Source organism: Epithele typhae, assembly GCF_022376455.1.
Source record: "Epithele typhae strain CBS 203.58 chromosome Unknown BXZ73scaffold_1, whole genome shotgun sequence".
Lineage (NCBI taxonomy): Eukaryota > Fungi > Basidiomycota > Agaricomycetes > Polyporales > Epitheliaceae > Epithele > Epithele typhae.
In genome coordinates this window covers 483,683-505,948 of record NW_025954192.1, presented here as the reverse complement: position 1 = coordinate 505,948, position 22,266 = coordinate 483,683, and the positions used below count along the sequence as shown (strand labels likewise).

Sequence of the window (22,266 nt, the reverse complement as noted above, 5' to 3'; positions counted from 1 at the left end):
TTCTGCGTCGCTCGCCTCAGGCCGTGCACGCGCGGTGGGACTTTCCCCAATTTTTTCGTGTCTGTTGCCGCTCACGTAGCGTCGGAGTTGGTCAGGCAATTATTTCGAAGACAGCTGTAAGGAGAATGGGCCCAACCGACTGGTCTGCGAATCTAGTAAGTCCCGTTCATGCTGAGCACCGTTGGCCCAAAGTAAGTGCACACGTTCCTACGCTAGGGAGCATCCCTACTCGAAGCAATCGGAATACATCTAAGGCTCCTGAACGCCTTCGTAAAGTAGACTCAACATCCCCTTGTCATGCGCGTGAACAATCGGAGCATAATCATCTATCCCATCCACCGGAAACACGTGCTTCGACAACTGGCACGGATACCGCACCTCGCCCTCCCGACCCGCCCAGTCGAAGTCGATGATAATCACCCTGCCTTCGACACCCTGCCACCAGCCAAGCAGGAGCAAGATGTTAGTCGGGCGCAGATCTCCATGCACCATCCCGTTATCGTGTAGGACCCTCAGCGCGCGCCCCACCTCGGGCGCGGCGGCCCTCTGCTGCTCCGGCTCGAACGCGGGGATGCCCTCGACATATTCCATGACGACCATCTCGTGGCCGCGGCACTGCAGCTCGTCCTCTCCAGGCCAGACGGGGCCGTGGTAGAGCAGGGCAGGCGCGAGGCGCGCCTCCGCGAGCAACTCGTGCGCCCGGGTCCCGTACCGCTCGACGAACTTGACAACGACGGTGCGCGGCCCCGGCTCGTCGAGGCGCGCGAGGAACACTGTAGAACCCTCTCCGGGGTCCTTGAGCACGTCGACGTATGTGAACGTCACGACGCGGTCGTCGCCTGTGATGTACTGCGTGGCGAGAGGGAAGAAGCGAGACATGTCCTCCGGGAGCGGAAGGTGGGTATAGAACGTGTGCAGGCGTTCGAGCGCGACCTTGAGGGAATAGAGCACGCGCGCGTTCTCCAGGAGCACGTCTCCGTCCAAGTGGTGGTCCTGCGATAGCCGTATGTCTTTCAAGCGCTGCACGACGGGCTTTCCCGTGATCATGGCCAAATCATGGCGCCCGAGATGGAGATGTGCGGACCGTCGACGCCGATCACGAAGGAGGGCGCAAAGCAGCTGTTGAGGATCGTCTGCGAACATGAGGTCAGATGCACGCCGCGACGACGCTCTGAAGAGAGCAACTCGCCCTTTGATCGATGTCACACCAATGCGCGATGTAAGCAAACGTTGAGCGAAGAGCGGCGGTCCCGAATTCTTCATCCAGCTCAATCGTAGCCAGCGCTGCAGTGCCGGAGAACGGAGGAGGAACAGTGGAGGGAATGAAGTAGCCCGGATTACTTCGCGTGATGGACTTGTTGGACGGTCGCTGGAGAGGGAACCCGAGGAGAGCGGAGAGAAGCGGACGGACTGCTTCTTCGAGTTCCCATACGTCGGGGAAGATGCGAGCCCCAACGTACATGAGCTCTGCGGTCGTGCGGACGAAGTCTTCAGGCACGGAGAGACTGCGATCTTGACACAGACGCCTGAAGGCGGCAAAGACGGGGTGGAAAATGTCAAGTGGTGGTGGAAGGGGGTTGACGGCGACGCTCGTGCGACGGCCGTCGATGATAGCGTCTGCACCGCGTTGAATTTCGAGAAATTGGGAAAGACGGCAGTTCTCAGATGGCGTGCCGGGGTCTTTGGCTTTGAGCCGTCTAAGTCCTAGCCGCCGCCAATAGAAATAGTCAGCTTGCATTCTCGGGGTCTAATATATGCCTTGCGCACTCTTCATCATATCGTTGAGGATGCTCCCGTCTTCGTCTTCTTCATGACGCAGCTTCTTGAAATCGAAAGGTGGCACGATCTTGACAACAAGAGCCCGTGTCGTGTCAAATGGTTGTGAGGGTTTGATACCAATTCCTCCCTCGACGGAGTCGTTGTGACACATGTGCTTCGTGATGTAGTCGCAAAACGAGTATGGATCGTAGTCATGGACCACGAAAAGCGATTGCAGATAGGGTCCATAAGTGGCGAAAATGGCGTCCTTTGGCTGAGTACAACGTTTTGGATGTAAGGTCGATGGCACGGGAGTGAGGAACGGAAAACAGTGTAGCTCACTTTGAATATCAGACAACGAGACGTGTCAGGTTGACCTACTACCTTGGAGACAGCGACAAGGAGTTTGAGGAAGTGAGCATCCGACGGGACCGTGACTGTTTCGGGTTGGGGACTACGCAATGACCGCCCCTCGAATACGAAGAGTGGGATGTTAACGTCCATGGGCAAATAACAGAGGAGGATGGAGGAGAGAGAGACAGTTCTCAGCGAAGACAGACAATGTTTCGTTTCGATGACAAACTCATGTTGGTACGCCCCTGGACAATACAGTGGTGTTGAGGGTGGTCCGCCTTCGGCGGACCGTCGAAAAGGGGCCAGGGGAATCTCGGCCGCCCAAGAGTTCCCTCGTCGGGGCAGGATAAGCGCCTGCGCGAGCGGTCGTAGCCTGCGTGCCACAGCCAATCGCGAGTGCGGCTTGAGTCGGCAGTCTTGCGTGTCCATAAAAGATATGGTGTACTTCCGGGCCGGTCGTGTGCTGCTCGGACGATGTCGAAGTGCGCGAGTGGAATTTATTGTACTAATTTGCACCACGATCTCTCCAACATGCACAGAATACATCATACCAATTGTATACACAGATTGTTTCATCGCGGGGTGCTGGGACAGCTAAACATAATCAACTCCGCTGACGATAGCGCCAATGTCAAGAACGGTATCAAGAATGATTCATTGAGTGATTATATGAGCCTCGGACTGAACAGGACTATCTACAGTAATATATATCGAGGACAGAGAGATCAAGCAAAGCTATGAGTTGCACAGACTACTAAGATGTGACAGCAGGACTCAAGATCAGAATATATCGACCATAACCGAAGCTTCAAGCCTCAAGGCCTCAAGGGTCAGGCATCACCTTCCTCCTCATAGATCCGAACACCTCCCTTACCCCACGCCTCGAGCACGCCCTTCCCGGCACCAGTGGGCTGCGTGAACGCGACCTCGCCGCGTGCTGGGTTGAGCGGGCACCCCAAGATGAAGGTGGACGCCGCAACAGACAACAGACGGGAGGCAATGCCCAGTCGACGGTATTCGGAGGAGACGAACAGACGAGGGATGCCCATCGGCGTCGGTAACGGGGTGGGATGAACGTAGAGATTCGTCGAGTCGTCCACAGGCAGGAGCGCCAGAGAGGGCGCGCTTTCCGACGGATCCTCGCCAGCGATGGTTCCTTGAGAAGACAGCGCGTCGGCGACGGTCTGGGACGAGGCGGGGGTACTCGTGGTGGAGGCAGACGCGTTCTTGGACCGCGCGGCGGAGACCTCGGAGGAGCGCGCGATGGCCATTGCCGTCGCGATCCGCTGAGCGACCACGCAGCCCACGATCTTCTCGCGCGCCGGGCTCGGCCCAGGCGCGGTGAGCAGGAACAGGTAGATCTTGGATCGGCGGAGGACCGCGGGTGAGAGCGCAGGGGACGTGAGCGCGAGCCGGATCGTCTCCAGTAGGACCGCAAGCTAAACAAGATCACCGTCAGTCGGCAGGCCCGGACGCCCGCGCACGCGCACGCAGAGGACGACGAGGTTGAAGTCGACGCACCTTCGCCCCGATCTTCCCGCCGACGTCCGGCCGGAAGCACACGACGCGGCCGCGCGCGCCGTTCGCGAGCTTCACGCCAGCGAGGAGCTCCTCGACGCGCGCCGCGTCCGCCTCGCGCTGCTCCTCGCGTCCCCACTCGAGCCCGCGGCGGACGCGCGCGCAGTGCGCGCGGTGGAGCGCCTCGTCGTCGGGTGCGCCGCGCGTGTAGGAGAGGTCGCAGAGCGGGCAGGTGCGCAGCGTCGGCGCGTCGAGCGCGAAGTGCAGCTGTGTGAGCCTCGCCTGCTTCGGCGCCGGCGCGGCCTTCTTGGCGGCGGAGGACTTGGCCTTTGTGCCGGCGGGGAGCTTGGGCTTCCCTTTGGGCTTCAGCGTGGAGGGGGCGGAGGAGGACGGGAGGGACGAAGAGGAGGACATGCGGCGCGGTCTCTTGGTGGGCGTGTTATGCTCTGTGGGGAGGTCGGTGAACGGCCGCTTGCGCTTTTGCGGGGCGGGCGGGGAGGACATAATCTCGGAGATGGGAGAGGAGGGGATGGCGGCTTTGGCTGAGCGCGTGCTGTAGGTCCTGCTCAAGGTGGACATGATGGACGGAAGGAAGAGAGGTGAGACTGTTGAACTTTGAAGCGCTGAAGGCGGCGAGGCAACGGTAGGCGCGCAGTGCACAATTACTTATCGCCACGCGCACGCGTTGGCGTTGTTTGGCCACCGACGCACGACGCGTCAGTCACGTGGGGCGCGACGCCCATCGCGGGCTCCTCCACCAAATACAACTCTATAAGTACACACCAGATACGACTCTGGTGCGTCCAAATACGTGACAGTCTCTGCTGCTAGGTGGTTTCACACCAATCCCGCCCCCCCCGCCCTCCACCTCGTCCAGCAGCCACTTCACGTTATCTCAACCGCGTCCTTAGGCGGGCATCCTTGCGCAGAGATGTTCTGATTGACTGATGTATTACCTGATCCTTACGACTACAGGGTTGTTAAGCTAAAAATACGAAAGGAATGTGATAGCGGAGACTGCGGAGGAACCCGTATAACAGGCCCGAGGGATCGAGGATTTTGGTAGAATGCGAGTTGACTCGAGCGCCTTCACGAGCTGCTCCACGAAGTGATGGTGGACTCGAAGCCGTTGTAGTTGGGCTTCGAGGGCACGACGCCGTTCGCATCGACGGACAGCATCATTTGCGCACCGACCGTAGAGAGCCCGAAGATGGCGACCTCGTCGACCGAGTCGGAGGCGATGTTCAAGATCTGCGACTGGCACATGCCAGCGCCGGGGCACGAGCTTGTGTAGTTCACGAAGAAGCTGTAGAGACCCGCGCCTGTTTCGCGATCGTCAGGACTCAGAACACGAGGTAGAGAATCCGAGGGCGTGGATAGGACGCACCAAACACGAAGATGTCCTTGGAGGACTCGACGTTGACAGACCATGAGGACGTCTGGTTGGCTGTGTAGACCGGGTCCTTAAAGTCCTTGTTGTACACAAACGGAGCGGGCGGGGCGGGCCCGGGCTGGTAGTATGGCTGAAGAGGGAGTTTCGGTTTCGGCATCCCGCGCGGCGCACACTGATAGCTTTACGCACCGTCTCGCTCTGGAACAGGCCGATATAGTGGTTCTGCGCGTTCTGGAGGTTGAGCTGGTACATTACGTGGTGCTCCGCTAGTAGCAAGTCAGTCACAATGGCCACAAGGTCGAGTAAAAACAGCATACAGCCGGAGCCAATCAACCAGACGGGACCCTGGGACTCGGAGAGAACCCCGCGGCCGCTGAAGACGTTGAGCTGGGAAATGTTGGGATCGTCCATGTCATGGTCCGGGGACCAGATCCATGCACCCTACAGAGATGTTAGATTCGGAAGCAGCGAGGTGTTATACGAGCTGAACTAGCCTCGATGTACGCAGAAGCTTTGCTCGTGATGTGGAGGGCAAGGAAGTCAGTGAGGCACTGAGGCCAGTTGAAGCTGCCACGAGGGCACTCCGCGAGTGACTGGTTGGTGCCGGCACCTGTGTGACTGTTGGAATCACAGCTTGAATCCCAGAAAATGAACACTCACTGCCCCCGAGCCGGAAGTGGGTATCCCACACGCCGGCGCCGCCTTGAGTGGTTGGGTGGATGTTCCACTGCATGACGATAGCCCCGGGGGCTGCAAAGCGAAACCCTTGGTCAGCAACGTTCAGCAAGAAACCATCCGACCGTTGTGACATACCCGAGCCACGCGTCGAGAAGACGATGTCCGTAATCTCAACGTCGCCAACCTCGTTCTCCTTACCGACCTGGATGACGGGCTGCGGGTTGTTCATGTCCTGGAACTTCTCGCCCCCTCCGATGATCACGCTCCAGCCCTCGCCAACGAGCTGCGTGTTCCCGGGGATGTAGAGCGTGTCCGACACGTAGTACACGCCCGCGTCGACGAAGATGATCTTCTTCCCGGCGCACTGCGTGATCGCGCGCTGGAGCGCCTCCGTGTCGTCCGCGACCCCGTCGCCCTTCGCGCCGAGGCTCCGCACGCTCACGAACTGGCTCGGCGCATGGTCCACGTACTGCGGGTGCGTGCGCCCGAAGACGCGTCCCGCGCCGTCGAGCACCGCCGCGGGCTTCCGCGCACGAACCGTGCCCTCGGTGAACGCGCTGGCGCCCGCGAGGCCGGTGTAGACCATGCCCTGCGCCCAGCTGTCGATGACCATCGTGCCCGCGCCGTCGGTGCCGGCGAGGACGGGGGCGGTGGTGTTGAGGACGCCGACTGCGACGGGCACGTTCGTGAGGCGGACGTTGTTGAGGATGAGCGCCGCGTTCTCGTGCCCGGTCGAGTTGGCGGAGCCGCGGACCATGATGGGCGTGTCGTTGACTACGGCGTCGATGATCGCGAGGGAGCCGACGGAGCCGGTCCCGACGTCGAAGCCGACGGAGCAGTTGTTGACTGTGAGGGGCATCAGATCATAATGGAGAGCATGACGGGAGCAGGCGTACTGGTGACGCCCTGGTATGTCCAGCCCCAGTTCCAAGGAGAGTAAATTGCGCGAACGGCATTGTTGACGGTGACGTTCCTGACAGTGAACCTATGACGCGTATCTCGTTAGTACGTACGAGCGTGTGTTTTGAGTGCTTGGTGGGACTGACTGCTGGTTGCCGTTCCACATGCCCATGTCGCCTCCGTTGAAGACGATGTCTGTCCACACCATGTTTAGCTGGTATCATGCCTAATCTGCCGGGTGCATACCTCCCATGAAGCCACCGCTGCCGTTCTCCATGAACAGACCCTGATGCTTAGTACCGTTGTCCGAGTTCATGTTCACGACGACATTCATAAGGGACGTTGCCTGCGAGACCTGCCAATGGATGCCTCTCGCGGTCGCGTTCGCAGGCTGCTGGGTGGTGTCAATGACGAGATTCCGCACGCTGCGGAAGAAGTTGTCCTGGTTGATGTACCAGTTCCCGTTCTTGTTGGACGGGTCCGCATCTAGAGCAGCGAGTGGTCAGCGAGTGTACCGACCTATTCACAAGCTCAACGCACCGATAACGGCAGCACCGTCGGGCCCAAAGTTGGGGTCGGCGATAATCGTTGGCGGATGACGGGCGTCCCCGATAAGCTGGGACAGGTAGTATGCCCTGAAAAGCAAGCGCGTTCAGCCACTGTGGCACACGTGGAAGCTTCATGGAATGAGTCTCACTGGATAGAGGAGGTGACGCGATACGTTCTGGGCACCAAGGGAAGTCGGTGAGTGCGCAGCGTTTGGACGTAGAACGAAACTCACCCCTTCGGGAAGTAGATGATCGCAGTGGTCGTGGTCGTGGACCAGCAAGTCACGTTGCCTCCACCACACCTGTTGCCGGTTGAAATCGCCGCGCTAAGGGGGAAGGCGAGCTGTGTCAGTACCGCTGCGCGCAGACAGCGAGACTACGGGGGCAAGAGCACGCACTTGATGGCGGCCGTGTCGTCGGCGACGCCGTCGCCAACCGCGCCGAAGTCCTTGACGTTCCGGAAGACCTGGTACGAGGCGGGGTCCGAACTGTACGGCGCAATGCCCTGGTGCTTGATGGACTCCATCCAGAACGGGGCGTCGGGCTGCGCCTCGGGCGCGACGAGCGCGTGCGCCCCGAAGGCGGCCGTGGAAAGGAAGGAAAGGAAGGCGGAAGGACGCATGTCGAGGCGTCTGGAAGGGGCAAAGGCCCGAAGGAAGGAAGGTGAGTAGAGAGCGTGGGGGGAGGCACAGAGGACTCGTTGAGGGGGTGCCTGCGTGGCCGAGGGCTTATAACCGAGCCGGACGGGGACGAGGCAGGGGTCGCGACGGAGCGACGGAGCACGCGTGCTCTGGCACAGCTGGAGTCGACCCAGTTCCCGATGTCGTCCAGCACCCCTACGCGTTGCGCTGCGAGCAGCGCGGTTGTTGATCGTGAGGGCGAAGGGCGCCGCCGACTCCTGAGGCCTGAGTGATTGGGCCCTGGGAGTGGTGCTAGTCTGACCTGGTCTGAGACACTGGTGGCGGGCACAGAGACGGGGAGCGGATGCTACCTCGGCCTCAGGTGCGTATACATGACAGGATGGGCCAGATGTTAGGCGTGAAGGCGCGACGGTGAAGAGGAAAAGGGTGCGAGAGGCACACGGGGGTTCTGCTCCTCGCGAAAAAAGACGTGGGCCATAGGTATGGTGGATGCATGCGATGGTCGTCGAGGCCGAATCAGTCGCGAGGTGTTCCGGTGGACGGTCGTAGTTTAGGTTGAGCCGCGGGCGCCTGCTGGCGGAAACACGCAACGGGCGTTCGTCCGATTCACTGCCACCGCTCATCGACACAGCTCTCAGTGGCTAGGTTGCCGACGACCCCTCGGGCCTCAAGGCTTCATGGCCCCGTTCACCTGTCGGCCGTTTCGGTTGCACGAATGCCAAGAAAGCTTCCATAGCCCAAGAAACAAGGCGTCCATATATATTCGCATGGTATCTGCATCCTCAGGCTCCTCTCATCTCCTCCCAACCTCCTCGCTAGTCGCCGTCGGACTCGCTCACGACTGCGTGAACGTGATCGCATGGCAGACCGCGCCCTCGTTGGCGTGCCCGCCACAGCCGATAACCTCGCTCCCGAGCGTGAGCAGCCCGGGCCAGAAGGACGGGATGCCGGTGACGACGGTGCGCTCGCCCCACGCGCCCGTCGCGACGGGCGCGCCGGTGACGACCTTGAACGACGCGCCGTCCGGCCACGAGTGCGCCGCGGTGTTGTCCTCGTCGGTCATGAACGAGACCACGAGCTTGTCGTCTTCCGTCGCCGCGATCTGCGGGGCCCCGGCTGGCGCGCGCGCGGGGTCATCAGCGGGAAATCCGGGTTCATGCGTGACAGAAGAGGGCGGGGCGTACCGTTGAGCGAGCCCCCGGGGTTGTAGACCACGCTGCGCTGGCCCCACGTCGCGCCCTCGTCGGTGGAGACGACGCTCTTGACGGAGAAGAGCCCGCCGCGGCCCTCGGTGGTCTCGAACACGCACATCAGCTTGTCCGCGCCGTCGTTGAAGTCTGCGCCCATGTCAGCGTACGCACGCCACGCGCTCGAGGGGACGCACTCGCGCAGCCGGGCATGCCGTCCCGCCCGGTCGTCGTCGCGCCCGCGACAGTCACGGGCGCGCCCCACGTCTTGCCGCCGTCGAAGGAGGTCTGCATGAGGATGTCCTGGTCCGCGCCCGAGTTCTCGGACGCGTAGTACACCTGCAGCGAGCCGTCCTTCTTCGACAGCCTGAGGAACGGTTCCTGCACTCCGCGCCCAATCAGCCCCGGACGGCCACCCCAGCACCGGCGGACGCACCCAAAGCCCGTTGTTGTCCGCGCCCGCCGCGCGCTCCGCGACCTGGCTGAGGAAGCTCCACGTCGCGCCGCCGTCGTGCGACACGCACGCGGTGATGCGGTAGTACGTCGGCGCGCCCGCCGCGTTGAGGTCGTGGTTCCGGAACGCGGCGAGGACGGCGCCGCCCGGGGAGAGCTCGAGCAGGTTCGCGTTATCGAGGTCCCCGGGCGCGGTCGCGATCGAGCCGAGCGCGGCGAAGCTCCGCCCGCCGTCCGTCGAGCGCGTCACCTGGAGGATCTTGTTCCCGCCCGAGACTTGGGTGACGGTGCCGAGGAGCGCGCCGGAGGCGAGCGCGGCGAGGCGCGGGTACGCGCCGTCCCCGGCGGGGAAGATGTCGACGGCGGTGGGGCTCACGTGAGGGACGAGGCCGTCGCGCGCGGCGAGGAGGGGGCGGGGGATGTTGAGGGAGAGCGCGAGGGCGGCGCAGGAGAGGAGGGAGAGCGCTTGGAGGAGGCGCGCCATGGAGTATGCGGAAGTGGGACCTTAAATACGGATGTGTAGAGCAGGATCCTGCTGAACGAAAACGAGAGGCGCGGTCGGAGAGACAAAAGTAAACCGAGAATGTGAAGGAAGGCAGTCGAAGGGGGTGCGCAGAAAAAGGGTGGAGAGGTCAAGCGGAGACTCGCCTTTTGTACGAGATCATCGGCGGGAGGCGCTGCGGTTACAACGGTTTACGCCTAGATGAGCCTAGCTGGTCTCAAGGATGGTGATGGCCACAGAAGCACCGAGCCTGCTAGCACAAGTCCTTATGGTGTGGGGTCATACAACGTGGTCCACATGGACCCCTGTAGATGCAATGATGAAGGTTTGTCTGTGTAAGTCACCCAGACAGGCAACCTAGCTGGGTCACTCTTGCACAGTCCGGGGAGTGAACTCGAACAGCCTGGATAATGGCAGTCACGGCAGGCCACGGCTCGACGGCTGATGGAGACGGCCCCGAGCTTTGAACATCTGGTCATGATTAATATGATGCTGCTCGGAGGAGAGCAACCCTTCGCATGGGTCAGCAACTGGAGCGATAGTCTAAGTGAGACACGAGGAGATGGGTGGGATGCGAGGATCGGGCGTCCAGGTGGCAATGCAGGGACCTGGGGCCTGTATCGCCTTAAGTACTGCCACATCTTGTACCATTTCGACCAAATGTTCATGTCACGCGTCACGGAGGACCACAATGAGGAGCCACATGAGATCCATTGAAGAGTGACGGCATCAAGGCTGGCCTTGGCGGAGACAGTCGCGAAGAGTCGAGAGACGAGTATAGAGCGGAGGGACACCAGTACAGACGGCTCAATGTCCTAAACTATACTTGACCTAGCCAGGTGGACGAGATTAGCAGGTGTGGTTAAAGACGACACATACCTGTGGACACAGCGGCGGACGAGAGACTGCTGCCACTGAGGAGAGACTGGCAAGTGGAGTGTGGACACGGTCAGAGACGTCCCACCTTTTGCCACGAGCACTTGAAGACGGCTATCAGCGGGGGATGCATCAATCAGCAACCAGCAGATGCGATATCGCCGGCTGGAGGCTTGCGGTATCTTCTGTCTTCGAGGAGCGCAGTGAGCTTCGATTGGCGGGCAGTGTTTGCGGGCATTGGAGGACGTGTGGGAGTCGGACGTATGTTCAAAAGCGGCATCTAAAGTTGGCGAAAGGCGTCAACAGTGACATCATGGATGGTCACTCAAGTAGAAGACAGGTGGTTGGAAATAGCAGTCCGAGGGGGCCGACGGCGGCCATCGGCCGGCGAAGGCAGCCACGACTCTTTTTTCAACCATGCGGAGAACATGACACGGACCTGGTTGGGTACTTGGGATTCGCCTTTGAGGATACCTTTGGCGCTGTGAACGGCGAGGCGAGGGCGAATTGGACTGCGGTTGCGGGCAGGCCTCACCTAAGTCCGGCCACGATCGCACGACGGTGGGAGGCTCGGGGCGAGCGCAGACCTGCGCAGACCTGCCATCCGCAGACGTCAGTGGACGGGGGTCCTGGCGGCCTGACTCGACGGATTCGACATCCTGTCACGTAAAAAGTGGGAGGCGCAGACGCCTCTTGGCCAGATCGTTGGAGGCTCTTCAGCCTTGAGCCAAGAGATGCAAAGACCGTACAGTGTGTGTGGGACACGGACGAAGGGAAGACTAAGTGGTCTCCTGGGCGATGGACGGCGAGCTCTGGAAATGAAATGCTTGCCGAGGCGTGCCGGCAGGCGCGTGACCCGCGCAGCTCAGGCGCTCGGGCTGGGCGGTCGAGGGAGGCGCGCCCGCCGCCCGCTCGCTCGCGCCCGTCGCCTCTTGTCTCCCCTTCCGGCTTGGCGCCACTGGCTCTTTCTCTCTCTCCTTCCTCTTCCCCTCTTCCGCGAGCCGCGCTCGCTTTCCCCTCGTCCCACTTCCCCCGACGAGGCCCTCTCCCGCCTCGCTCGCTCCCCCCTCTTGGCCCCCTCCCCCGGTCCGATCACCCAAACTGGTCCCCGCCGCTACGTGAGTCTCGCTTGGATCTGGTCACGGCCTCCCGCCCCCGTTCATTCTTACCCGACGCTAATAATCCTTGCTCCTCCCTCTTCTCGCCCGCTCCCTCTTTCACGCTCTCTTTCTGGTTTCTCGTCGCTCCTTTGCCCCCCCACCTCCTCGCCGCCATGGCGCACCAACACAGCATGTCCAACACGCCCTACCAGCCCGTCTTCGTTCACAGTAACCCGTACAGCCAGCCAACCGACTCCCGCGAGTCCTACTACGATGGCCCCGAGGCAGAGCACCTCCAGCCTCATCATGATGCTTTCGCCGCTGGGTCCTCCCAACCTCGTTTCTTCCCAGGAAACCGTGAATCCTTCGCCTCTTCCAACCCTACCCTCACCGGCGACTACCACGATCGTAATGGCTCCTCCATCGCGCTGAACGACAAGCCTGGTTATTACACGTACAATGACTCCGGGGACGTGGGCATGCCTCCACGCACTGGTCCCTCGCCCTATCTCAACGAGAAGACCGCCTTCCCTGCCAAGCGCTCTCGCAAGAAGGCCATCATCATTGGCGTCCTCGCCGTCCTCGCCGCCGCTGTCGCTGCCGGCGTCGTCGTCTACTTCTTGGTCATCAAACCCAAGAGCTCAAAGAGCTCTCCGTCGGCCAACACGTCCGGCGCGAACGACACGAGCACCGACAACGGCAAATCGGACACCACCAAGAACAACCTCGTCGTCACTGGCGGCGATGGCAGTACGGTCACGACCGATGCCGGCGATACGTTCACCTACACGAACAGTTTCGGCGGTGTCTGGTACTACAACCCCGAGAACCCTCTCGAGAGTGGCGCACGTGCCCAGTCGTTCACCCCTGCGCTCAACGAGACCTTCAAGTTTGGCGAGGATCCCATTCGAGGGTATGCCTTCGCGTCCTCAAAACGCGTCCCATATGTTGACCGGTGTGACGCACAACAGAGTCAACGTTGGTGGCTGGCTTGTCACTGAACCGGTACGCGTCTGCTTCTATGTTGCGGCTGTGGCAACTTGCTCATGATTGACTGTTACAGTTCATGTGAGTTTGATGTCAGATGAGGTCGAACGCATCTTGACGAACCCCACTGCGCTCAGTGTTCCCGCGCTGTATGAGAAATACATCAACGGCTCGACTCCGGCGTTCGACGAGTTCGATCTTACTACCAACATGAGGGCCGATGGCAGCCTGAGCGACCTGGAGAACCACTACGCGACGTTTATTGTACGTCTTCCGGTGACTGGTTTTACTCTCTCATTGACTTAGTTTCGTCCAGACCGAGCAAGACTTTGCCGAGATTGCCGCTGCCGGGCTCAACTTTGTCCGTATCCCGATCGCATATTGGGCCATTGAGACTCGCGAGAACGAGCCGTTCCTCGCCCAGACGTCGTGGAAGTATGTATGCTTACAGCATCGCCACATAGTGCAGTACTGATCACAATTGCCTGCATTTAGGTACTTCCTCAAGGCTGTTCAGTGGGCACGCAAGTACGGTCTCCGTATCAACCTCGATCTCCATGCTCTCCCTGGCTCCCAGAACGGCTGGAATCACTCTGGACGGCTCGGCAACATCAACGTCCTCTACGGTCCGATGGGGATCAACAACGCTGAGCGCTCGCTGGACTATATCCGCATAATCGCCGAGTTCGTCTCCCAGCCCGAGTACAGCGACGTCATCGTCATGTTCGGCCTCACCAACGAGCCCTTCGGCCCGACGATCGGCAAGGACGCCATCTCGCGCTAGTCCGTCCTGTCTCCCTTCCTGCGACGCATTCCAACTGACCCGCCCATAGTTACGTCCAGGCGTACAGCAACGTTCGGACTGCCTCGGGCAACGGCAACGGACCCTGGATCGTCATGCACGATGCCTTTATGGGTCTCCCCAACTGGGCCGGCTTCCTCCCCAATGCGGACCGTGTGCAGCTCGACATTCATCAGTACCTCTGCTTCAACAGCCAGTCCGCTGACGATTACACGGTGCGCACGGCCGCTACCATCCCTTGCGGCACCTGGGGTACCGGACAAAACGCGTCCATGTCCGCCTTCGGAATGACCCATGTTGGCGAGTTCAGCAACGCGATCAACGACTGCGGTCAGTGGCTCAACGGCATCAACATTGGTGCTCGCTTCGATGGCTCCTTCACTCCGGACCCGTCCTTCAAGGCTGTTGGCAGCTGTGAGACCTATCTCGATTACACCCAATGGGATCAGCAGTGGAAGGACTCGATGAAGCTCTGGGCCCTCCAGAGCATGTCTGCCCTTCAGGTACGTACTCAGAGCTATGGGCCATCAACCTTGCTCACCTGATTTGCCATAGAACTGGTTCTTCTGGACATGGAAGATCGGTAACTCCACTGTTACTGGCCGTCCCCCATCGCCCGCCTGGTCCTACCAGCTCGGTCTCCAGGAAGGCTGGATGCCCACCGATCCCCGTGCTGCCGAGGGTGTCTGCGATGACACCGCACCTTTCGCCGGCACGATCACCGACGGCTCAGGCCAGGTCCCGCAGACGTTCCTTGACACCTTTACGTGGCCCCCTGCGTCGCTCACCAACGAGCCTGACCTCGCTACCCTGCCGCAGTATACCCAGACGGGTACGATCATCACCCTCCCTCCGCCCGCGTTCACGAGCGGCAGCTCTACGATCTCCGCGTCCACCGGCAACGGCTGGAACAACCCCTCGGATACCGCATTTCTCTTCGTGCCCGTCGCGAGCTGTGGCTTCCTCGACCCCTGGATTGGCCCTTCGGCCACCATGGTCACCTGCCCGCCTGTGCAGCGCCGTGAAGACTTCGTGCCTCGCGCCGCGGCGCCGACACCCCCGCCGATGCCCCGCCGGTGAACGCACGCCACCGCTTGTTGTGTCTCGCGCACTGGGCCGTACTCGTCCCTCTTTCCGGGCTTTGACTCAGACTGTCCGACTGTAAGTACTTACCGCACCACACATGACGACAGCCGAACGCTTGCGCGCCCGGCACCGTGCTCCCTAGGACATTGACCGACTTGTTAGTAGTACCGTACTAGTTCATGCTGCCCTTTCACCCCCGTTCCTTCACACGGTGGCATGTAGTATACGATTTGCGTGCGCAGGGTGTGTATCGCTCGCTTCCCTCCGTACGCGGACCCTCCCTCCCTCCTTCATTCCGATAACGACCCTCGGGCAAGCTTTGCCGGCGCCCCTCACGCATACATACATTCATACCTTATTCCTTCGGCCATGATCCTCGATTCCTCTCTCGTACTAGGTAGTGTCGATATTGACGGACTTCTTGGACTCGTGCGACTGTGTTGTGTCCGTCCGTTTAGACGGAATGCATTGGACCGGATATCCGATGATGAGTGCTGAGAAGGTGGGCCTGTGGCCTTGTACCTAGGACTCATTCGTCAAGACTATACATACCCTATAGGCAGACCGTGCGCAGTGGGTCTTCCGCCAGCAATAAATATTGCTGCGAGAAAAGCGTCGCGACACACACGCCGCTGGGCGAGCCCTCCTGCAGTCGATCACAATTGCATCGCGAGCGGAAACTGGAGTCTGGGCTGCTGCACTACTAGTACTGTACATTGCGATCGCGCCCGCCGGGACCGGACGCACGCGCTCAGTGCTCCCCCGACGTGGTCGCGTACCGGTCCTCGAGGTCCTCCTGCCCGCCGAACCCGCCCTCGAAGTCGCGGTCCACCGCCGCGGCGGGGTCCGCCTGCGCGGGCGCGGCGCCTTCCGTCTGGGCAGCGCGCAGCGCGCGGAGCTGGTCCTGTTCCTGCGTGCGCACTTAGCCGGGGAGCCCCGGAAAGTTGAAACGGCGGCTGCGCGCGAGGCCCGCGGGCAGACCAGTACTAGTGGACGGTGCGTACCTTGGCGCGCGCGTACTGGGCCTCGGCGGCCTGCTCCCTGGGCTTCCAGGCGGAGTCCTGTGCACGGGGGCGGGCGCGGCAGCCTGCGGTCAGCCGACTGATCACGGAAATTCCAACTCACCCCCTTAACGCAACCGAAAGGAAAAGGCGCAAGGAAGATGGGGCGCACGATGTGGCGGCGGCGGCGGCAGCTTCCATGTCATTGTGGGACGCTTCTTTACGTGCGCATTGTCTACATATTGTATTTAAAATGCCCTGGGTTATATGGCGATGTAGTCTTGCTGTCTATGATGCTGTGGTCAGCGCAAGAATTGTGGTGGTCTCATGGTTCGAATCCTGGAGGATTTTTTTTTTTCAATTGTTGCCACTGGTTGTACATCCAGAAGTGAATTTTCTGTCTGTCCCTCGTTTTATTCATATGTGCCGCGCACGAGTTCACAGCATGTCCCGACTGTCCGATGAACGAGTCAGTGTCCCATATTATACTCGCTTTTTCACATTGTGTGACAGTACTTGCAGGATTCTGTCACTCCCGCGGAGTGTAGCAACGCCATACAGACCCGCACGCCCATGGGCCCAGGAACCAGCAGCCATGCCTCCCGCTGCTGACGTGAGTCTTTCTGCGCCTCACACGCAGATAGCTACCTACTTATGGCTGACCGAAACCCACCGAGTTATTTGTGTATCCCATGCCGCCCCGCAAGTACAACTGTTCCAATATCAATAGGCCGTTCTCGCGCAGGAGCGTCTTGGAGCGGGCCACAGCGCTAGCGCCCTCGCGCACCACCGCGCGACGGGCAGCACGAGTCTGAGCGCACCACCGTGGGCGCCGCGCAGTCGTGGCGATGTCTCTGCGTGCACCCCGTCGTGCGCGAGGAGTTTAGATCCGTAGTGCACGTATATCGCCGCGCGCGCGCGGTGCTCGCGGCGGTGCGCTCGGACTCGCGCTGCCCGTCGCGCGGTGGTGCGCGAGGGCGCTAGCGCTGTGGCCCACCTCGCGAGAACGGCCTATCGCTCCCGTAAACTACTCCTCCTCCTCAAATCACGCACCTCTTCGCTACACTCCTCCGTACTCGGCCCATTTCGGGCGTTAGATTCCATCGAAAGAACACCTGCATTACTAAGACTACCAAATCGAGCTATTTAGGCGCCGGGTTAAGGGGGTGAGTTGGATTCTCCTGATCACGGCTTGGATGAGGGGTGCACGCTTCACTCGCCTCGGCGGTCTTTCCTGAGCTCATCGGAGGTGCTGCTTGGGGAAGTGCTGAGCGGTGGAGATGGGGGGAGATGGCAGGCTTGGTTGTGGGGCCCCGCCGCCCTGCGGCCGAGTGAACGCGGCGGGGACGGGCCGGTGGACTGGGTGCGTCATTTGCTTGTGGGCGTCTGAGGCGTAGGGCGAAGTCCGCGGCGCTCGACGCCGTAGGCAGCACCAGGCTTGGCCAAATACAGCTGCTCCTCCTACCAACTTCACTATGGTATAAGCGTCCCAGGCCTGGACGATCCTTTGTTGATTCGCGAAACCTTGACTCGAGGCGATTGATCTCATGGCCTGTCATCAATACCCGTAAGATGTGGACACTAGTCGTAGAGTCGCCTTCATGAGACTAGTAGTACGAGTAATACGAGTACAGCGCGAGAGCGTAGACAGCAGGACAGCACAATACAAAAAATAACACGAACGTCAACCAAAGCTATACAACCATTGCGTACACAGCGACCATCATGCGTGAGGGAAGCTGCCATTGGGCCCGGTTTGCTGCTGCTGTTGAGCGTGGGCGGCGTATTGCTGTTGCTGTTGTTGAAGACGCTGCACGCCCTCTCAATCTCGGCTGCCGACAAAACGAGCGGACAGTCATCACTTACCAAAAAAGCCTGGATCTGTTCTACCGAATGCAGCCCCTGCATCGCCTGCATCGCCGGCGCGCCGCGAACGTGCATGTTGTGCGGATAGAACGGCGTCATGTTCGCATGCACCATCGGGTTCACAGGCGCGCCCTGCACAGGCTGGCCCGGGACCGATGGCGGCCGCTGCACGTTCGGCGGGCTCGCAACCGGCAGCGGCGGCGACTGATGCGCCGGCACCCCGGGGACGAGCTTGCCTGTCGCGCCGCGAACGGCGGTGAGAGGTGCACCGAGCTGAGCGCGGGCGCCGCCGCCGTGAGCGCCGCCGACGCGTTCGACGGCGGGGGCATCTGCGCCGGCATCTGGGGCTGCGCTGAAACCTGCGCCTGCTGCGATGGCTGGCCGGGGACTTGCTGCTGCTGCTGCTGCGCCTGGCCCTGTGCCGCCGCCATCGCTCGCATGTGCGCCACCTGCAGCTGTTGGGCGGAGAGCTGAGGTGGCGACATCCGCGTGTTGGCGCTGGCCAGGGCCGCAGCGATCCGCTGCTGCTGTTGCTGCTGGGAGATCCCGACCTGGCTCCGAATGGAGGGCACCATCGGAGACTGACCGGGGGCAGCACGAGCAACACCGTTCGCTTGGGGATGCATCGGAGTTTGCGGGTTTTGCGGTGGATGCTGCTGAACGATAAGCTCGAGAGGACACGTACAAATTTATGTAGACGTACTGCGTTAGGAGGTAACCCTTGCGCGCGCTGCTGCTGCTCCCGCACGAGTTGCTGTCGATTCATATTAGGTCGTTGTCGCAATGCTAGGTCCTGCTGGTCTCTTGCCTCCTTTTCGGCTTTCATTCGACTAAGCTCCGCCGGCGTCAGGCGCGGCAGCTTCGTGAACTGGCCGTGTGTGTCATGCACCGCGGCAGGCTTGACGCGTGGCGCAGCTGAACAAAGGTCAGGAGGAATTTCTACGTAGATCCAGCACAGCGTCTTACCAGAGCTCTTCTGCAACGCCTCCCGCTTCTTCGTCGACTTGCGCACAGCGTCGTGCATCGACGCATGTCTGCGACGCTTGCGCGGCTCACCTGTAGCTGAGGAGCTACCCGCGGTAGCGAGCCCAGACGTTTGCGTGAGCGACCGCTTGTGCCCTCTTGTGGCCATGTACGCCGGGCGGCAGAGGCGGACGCGCCCTCGTCCGCCCCGTCGCCCCGAGACGAACTGGCCCTGGTCTCCTTCGCAAGTTGAGTCCAGCGTTCTGCGCATTCCCATGTTGTACGTTTGTCGGTGGAGATGGTGACACGGGAAGAGTTGAAAGCGTCTGCCGCGAGTGCCCAATTGGTTGGGTAACGGTCCACAGCTTGCTTGAGCAGAATGTCCTCGGCAGGGGTCCACACGGTACCTTCGCCGTGGTCGGCATTGCGCTTCCGGGGATCTCTGAGGGGAGTGGGTTGGGGAATGATATGGGGTCTCGGGGTAGACGTTTCGAAGAGTGCTGAAGAGATTTCAGCCAGAGATTCACCTATTAAAACGAACCCCTTACCACAAAGATGCTCTTCGCGTGGATGAACAACATCGATGTCGAGGAAGACCGGAGTATCCTCTATACGATCCCAGTGCCCGTCTTCGTAGTGCTTCGCGGGCTGCAAGGTACCAAGTAAAGCGGGTTTGATATGCATGAACTTGCTTGCTGATGTGACTTTGAAGTACGTGGTCTCGTCATGACGCTTGTTTGGATCGTCCTTGTCGCTTTTCTTGTCCCCCTTCTTCCTAACCTCGTGAACAGGAGGAGGGGCGACGTCAAGCATCGTGAACGGCACAAGATCGGGGAAAATGGTGGCGAGGTCGTGAGGGACCGGTGGACCGCCAGACGAAGGGGCAAAGGGGTCCTCGGTGGTGGTGAGTTCGGACATCCCCTTGATGATGTCAAGGTCGTCGGGGTCGATGAAGAGCTTGTCGAAATCCGAGTATATGATAGCTTCGCGGAGAGGTGCGTATTGATTCGCTTTGCTCTTCGTAGACTTCTTGTCCGAGACCTCTTTGCCAGCAGCGCCGAGAACAGGATCCTTAGAAGTCGATTTTAGGCCTGGATGTGCCTCCAATGGATCGGTCTTAGAGGCGTCGACATCCGGAACTCCAGATTGCTCAGTAATGTCCTTCTTGACGTCGACGTTCATTGCATTCTCGGCTCGTGCGGCAGGAGTTTCCCCAAGTGCAGTGAGGTCTTCGATTTCTTCGACTTTGGGCCTGAGAGAGACTCCGGTGGCGTTTGGCTGATTGACCGTGGCCTGATCTTGTTCGAGTTGTTCGAGAGCATCTTGAAGCGCGCCTCCAGGAGTCAGGCCGTCTGCGGCCTCTTGCGTCTCCTTGTCTTGTTCCTCGTCGCTCTCATCGTCCGTGGCGTAGCCGTCGAGAGGAGTAGCGGTCTCCCTTGAATCTGCACCATTCTCATCGGCCTCTTGCGACTCACGGAACGGACCGTCTGGCCGATCTCCTTCACCGTCAGCCATTTCGGCGTCTTCTGGAGGCGGCGGAGTCCAGCGTACGACGATTCCGCGGTTTACGCGCTCTTCCAGAGATCCAGCTTCATGCCACTCCACCACCGCTCGAGAAAGGGTGTACGCCAACGCAAGCTTCCATCGTCGCTCCTCGCGAAAATCTGTCCGCATCCACCTCTGCAAGAAATGATCAGCGCCCTCTCAAGAATGCGGGTGTCATGCCGCCTCACCATCTCGTCGATGAGGTAGTCCCAATGCGTCTTCACGGACGAGCCAACCCCGCGCTGCTTCTTTGGCTGCCTGAAGCTCCACGCGCCGTCCTTGAGCTTCTCGATACGTTCGAACGCGCGCATGTAGCGCAGCTCCGTGATGCCGACCTGCACAATGTTGAATCAGCGATTCAGAACGTGGAACCGTTGCAACCGGTCCCTTACCGACCAATCGCGCGTGCTCAGACACTTTGACGACCGTGACAGCTTGGGATGCAGTGGATTCGCTTTCAGGGTAGCAGCCCATCTATTGAGACTCATAGGCTGCCACTCCTCCTTCTTCGACTCCTTCTCCTTGTCTTTCTTCTTTTTCGACGACCTCTTGCGCGTGAACTCCATAGGCAATAGGCTCGCTGGCGGAAGAGGATACGGAGGTTCGGGCCCAAAAGTAGGATGCCGTACCGGGTTCTGCACGAAGTCCGTGGCACTTTGCCCATCCGCAATTGAGTAGTCCTCCATTGGCTGGGGTCGGGGTAGTGGTATGGTGTAGGCCGGGTGACGCTGATCCTCGCCACCAAATATGAGGTAAGTTTGGAGTTGTGAAGGCGCCAAGATATTCATTGACTGTTGTCCACCGTGCGAGCCGGAAAGCTGAGCGGGAGAGATGGATATGACTGGCGCCCCGTTTGCTTCAGATCTTGAAGTAGCCAACGCCTCTGATTGCTGCCCGTTCGCTGTAGGTTCCTCGACTTCCATAACAGTATCTTCCCCCAGAGACTCGGGCTTGACATCGTTAGACTCTTTCGGTACTTCATCGGGCCGCTGGGGTGGGGATAACGGCGACTTCGGTACGAACGAAATATCAAGGTCCGTGGGAGGAGACGGGGAGGAGAGCGTGGGGGAGTCTTCAGGAGGTGCGAGGGCAGCAAAGTGTGGGGAAGGGGAAGGTGTAGGTGTCTTGGCGGGAGTATGGGACTTCACAGGCCGAGTGACCTCGGCGATAGGCTCGACGACGATGAGTCCCGGCGACTTCGGTATGATTTGCGGCTCTTGTGTGGGATGCTGTGACGCCATGGAGACATCCCCAATGGCCGACTCACTTGGGAGAACTGGTGTCGCGGCGACGGTGCTTGATTCATCGATGTCCATGTCCATGGCGGAGTTCTCCTGCAGGGGCTCTGGAGCCTGAACTGTCACCACTTCATCCTCGCGCTCTTCTTCTTCTTCTTCCTCTTCTTGGGCCTCCGCGCGTGGCGACGTGGGTGGGTCGGACATAGGCGAGTCCAGTATGACATTGACAGCGGCTTCCGCCTCTGCCTCTGCCTCCGCCTCTGGTTCCAAGGCAGCTGCCGGCGGTCCAGGTTGTGAAGATAGCTCTAGCCCCAGCTCCGGTGTTGGCACCGGTACCAGCTCGGGCTCGTCTTCATCGTCCGCCTTGATCTCTTGCGCGGGCTCCGGCAAGGAAGGACCCAGCTCTGGCGTTAGCTCCGGGACGAGCTCCGGGTCCGGGTCGAGAACGTGCATAGGCACGACGGGGGAGTATTCTGGGGGCGTGTCCGGTATGGCGACCTCATCTTCCAAGAGGTTCAAGATGAGGCCGGAATCCGGGCTGGCACGCGCCCAGTGGGTGGTCAGAGCTATGAGGGATGTGGCTGGACGGAGCACTCACTGTTTCTCCATGTCAAACCGCTCCAGGAACAGTTTGAGCGCAACGTTGTCCTCATCCTCCACCGCGATGACGGACCCTAGGTTATCGCGTTTCTGGATGAGGTGGAACATTTCGGACAACAGTTCATTCCGCCGCCGCCGTATTTCTCTGGGACGGGGAGCGCATGGGAAACGACCGAATTAGCAGGAACACATGGCACTCACTGTAGATGCATCACACGTTCCTCCACAAGAGCTTCCGCACGCTGTGCCATCGTTCGGGGAACGGCTGGG

The 22,266-nt window shown here is 60.4% G+C and overlaps 6 protein-coding genes across 6 annotated transcripts; 1 reads left to right on the top strand and 5 right to left on the bottom strand.

Moving 5' to 3' along the window:
- Positions 1–249: 249 nt before the first annotated feature.
- Positions 250–2,262, bottom strand: BXZ73DRAFT_95469 (uncharacterized protein; the record flags this gene model as incomplete). The annotated part of the gene is made up of 4 exons (XM_048026793.1): positions 250–1,133; positions 1,186–1,704; positions 1,768–2,032; positions 2,101–2,262. The coding sequence occupies 4 exons, from the start codon at positions 2,260–2,262 to the stop codon at positions 250–252; spliced, it is 1,830 nt and encodes a 609-aa protein (XP_047883673.1).
- Positions 2,263–2,942: 680 nt separating this feature from the next.
- BXZ73DRAFT_37206 (uncharacterized protein) lies at positions 2,943–4,209 on the bottom strand (the record flags this gene model as incomplete). The annotated part of the gene is made up of 2 exons (XM_048017953.1): positions 2,943–3,551; positions 3,634–4,209. The coding sequence occupies 2 exons, from the start codon at positions 4,207–4,209 to the stop codon at positions 2,943–2,945; spliced, it is 1,185 nt and encodes a 394-aa protein (XP_047883672.1).
- Positions 4,210–4,719: 510 nt separating this feature from the next.
- BXZ73DRAFT_86178 (exo-beta-1,3-glucanase) lies at positions 4,720–7,771 on the bottom strand (the record flags this gene model as incomplete). Its single annotated transcript, XM_048024106.1, has 14 exons — positions 4,720–4,952; positions 5,018–5,153; positions 5,213–5,289; positions 5,341–5,464; positions 5,518–5,633; positions 5,684–5,773; positions 5,837–6,547; positions 6,598–6,686; positions 6,748–6,796; positions 6,848–7,087; positions 7,142–7,236; positions 7,299–7,325; positions 7,383–7,475; positions 7,548–7,771. 14 exons carry the CDS (start codon positions 7,769–7,771, stop codon positions 4,720–4,722), a joined length of 2,304 nt encoding a protein of 767 aa, XP_047883671.1.
- An 854-nt stretch (positions 7,772–8,625) lies between these two features.
- BXZ73DRAFT_36953 (glycoside hydrolase family 93 protein) lies at positions 8,626–9,914 on the bottom strand (the record flags this gene model as incomplete). The annotated part of the gene is made up of 4 exons (XM_048017919.1): positions 8,626–8,906; positions 8,975–9,127; positions 9,175–9,358; positions 9,414–9,914. 4 exons carry the CDS (start codon positions 9,912–9,914, stop codon positions 8,626–8,628), a joined length of 1,119 nt encoding a protein of 372 aa, XP_047883670.1.
- Positions 9,915–12,081: 2,167 nt separating this feature from the next.
- Positions 12,082–14,777, top strand: BXZ73DRAFT_72833 (glycoside hydrolase; the record flags this gene model as incomplete). The annotated part of the gene is made up of 8 exons (XM_048021801.1): positions 12,082–12,821; positions 12,880–12,913; positions 12,972–12,976; positions 13,033–13,159; positions 13,212–13,330; positions 13,391–13,678; positions 13,729–14,200; positions 14,253–14,777. 8 exons carry the CDS (start codon positions 12,082–12,084, stop codon positions 14,775–14,777), a joined length of 2,310 nt encoding a protein of 769 aa, XP_047883669.1.
- Positions 14,778–17,507: 2,730 nt separating this feature from the next.
- BXZ73DRAFT_86175 (uncharacterized protein) lies at positions 17,508–22,247 on the bottom strand (the record flags this gene model as incomplete). The annotated part of the gene is made up of 15 exons (XM_048024105.1): positions 17,508–17,594; positions 17,651–17,854; positions 17,920–18,303; positions 18,354–18,565; positions 18,617–18,771; positions 18,807–19,113; positions 19,162–20,293; positions 20,347–20,493; positions 20,551–20,612; positions 20,643–20,734; positions 20,756–20,976; positions 21,001–21,048; positions 21,076–21,934; positions 21,995–22,141; positions 22,198–22,247. The coding sequence occupies 15 exons, from the start codon at positions 22,245–22,247 to the stop codon at positions 17,508–17,510; spliced, it is 4,107 nt and encodes a 1,368-aa protein (XP_047883668.1).
- Positions 22,248–22,266: the final 19 nt, after the last annotated feature.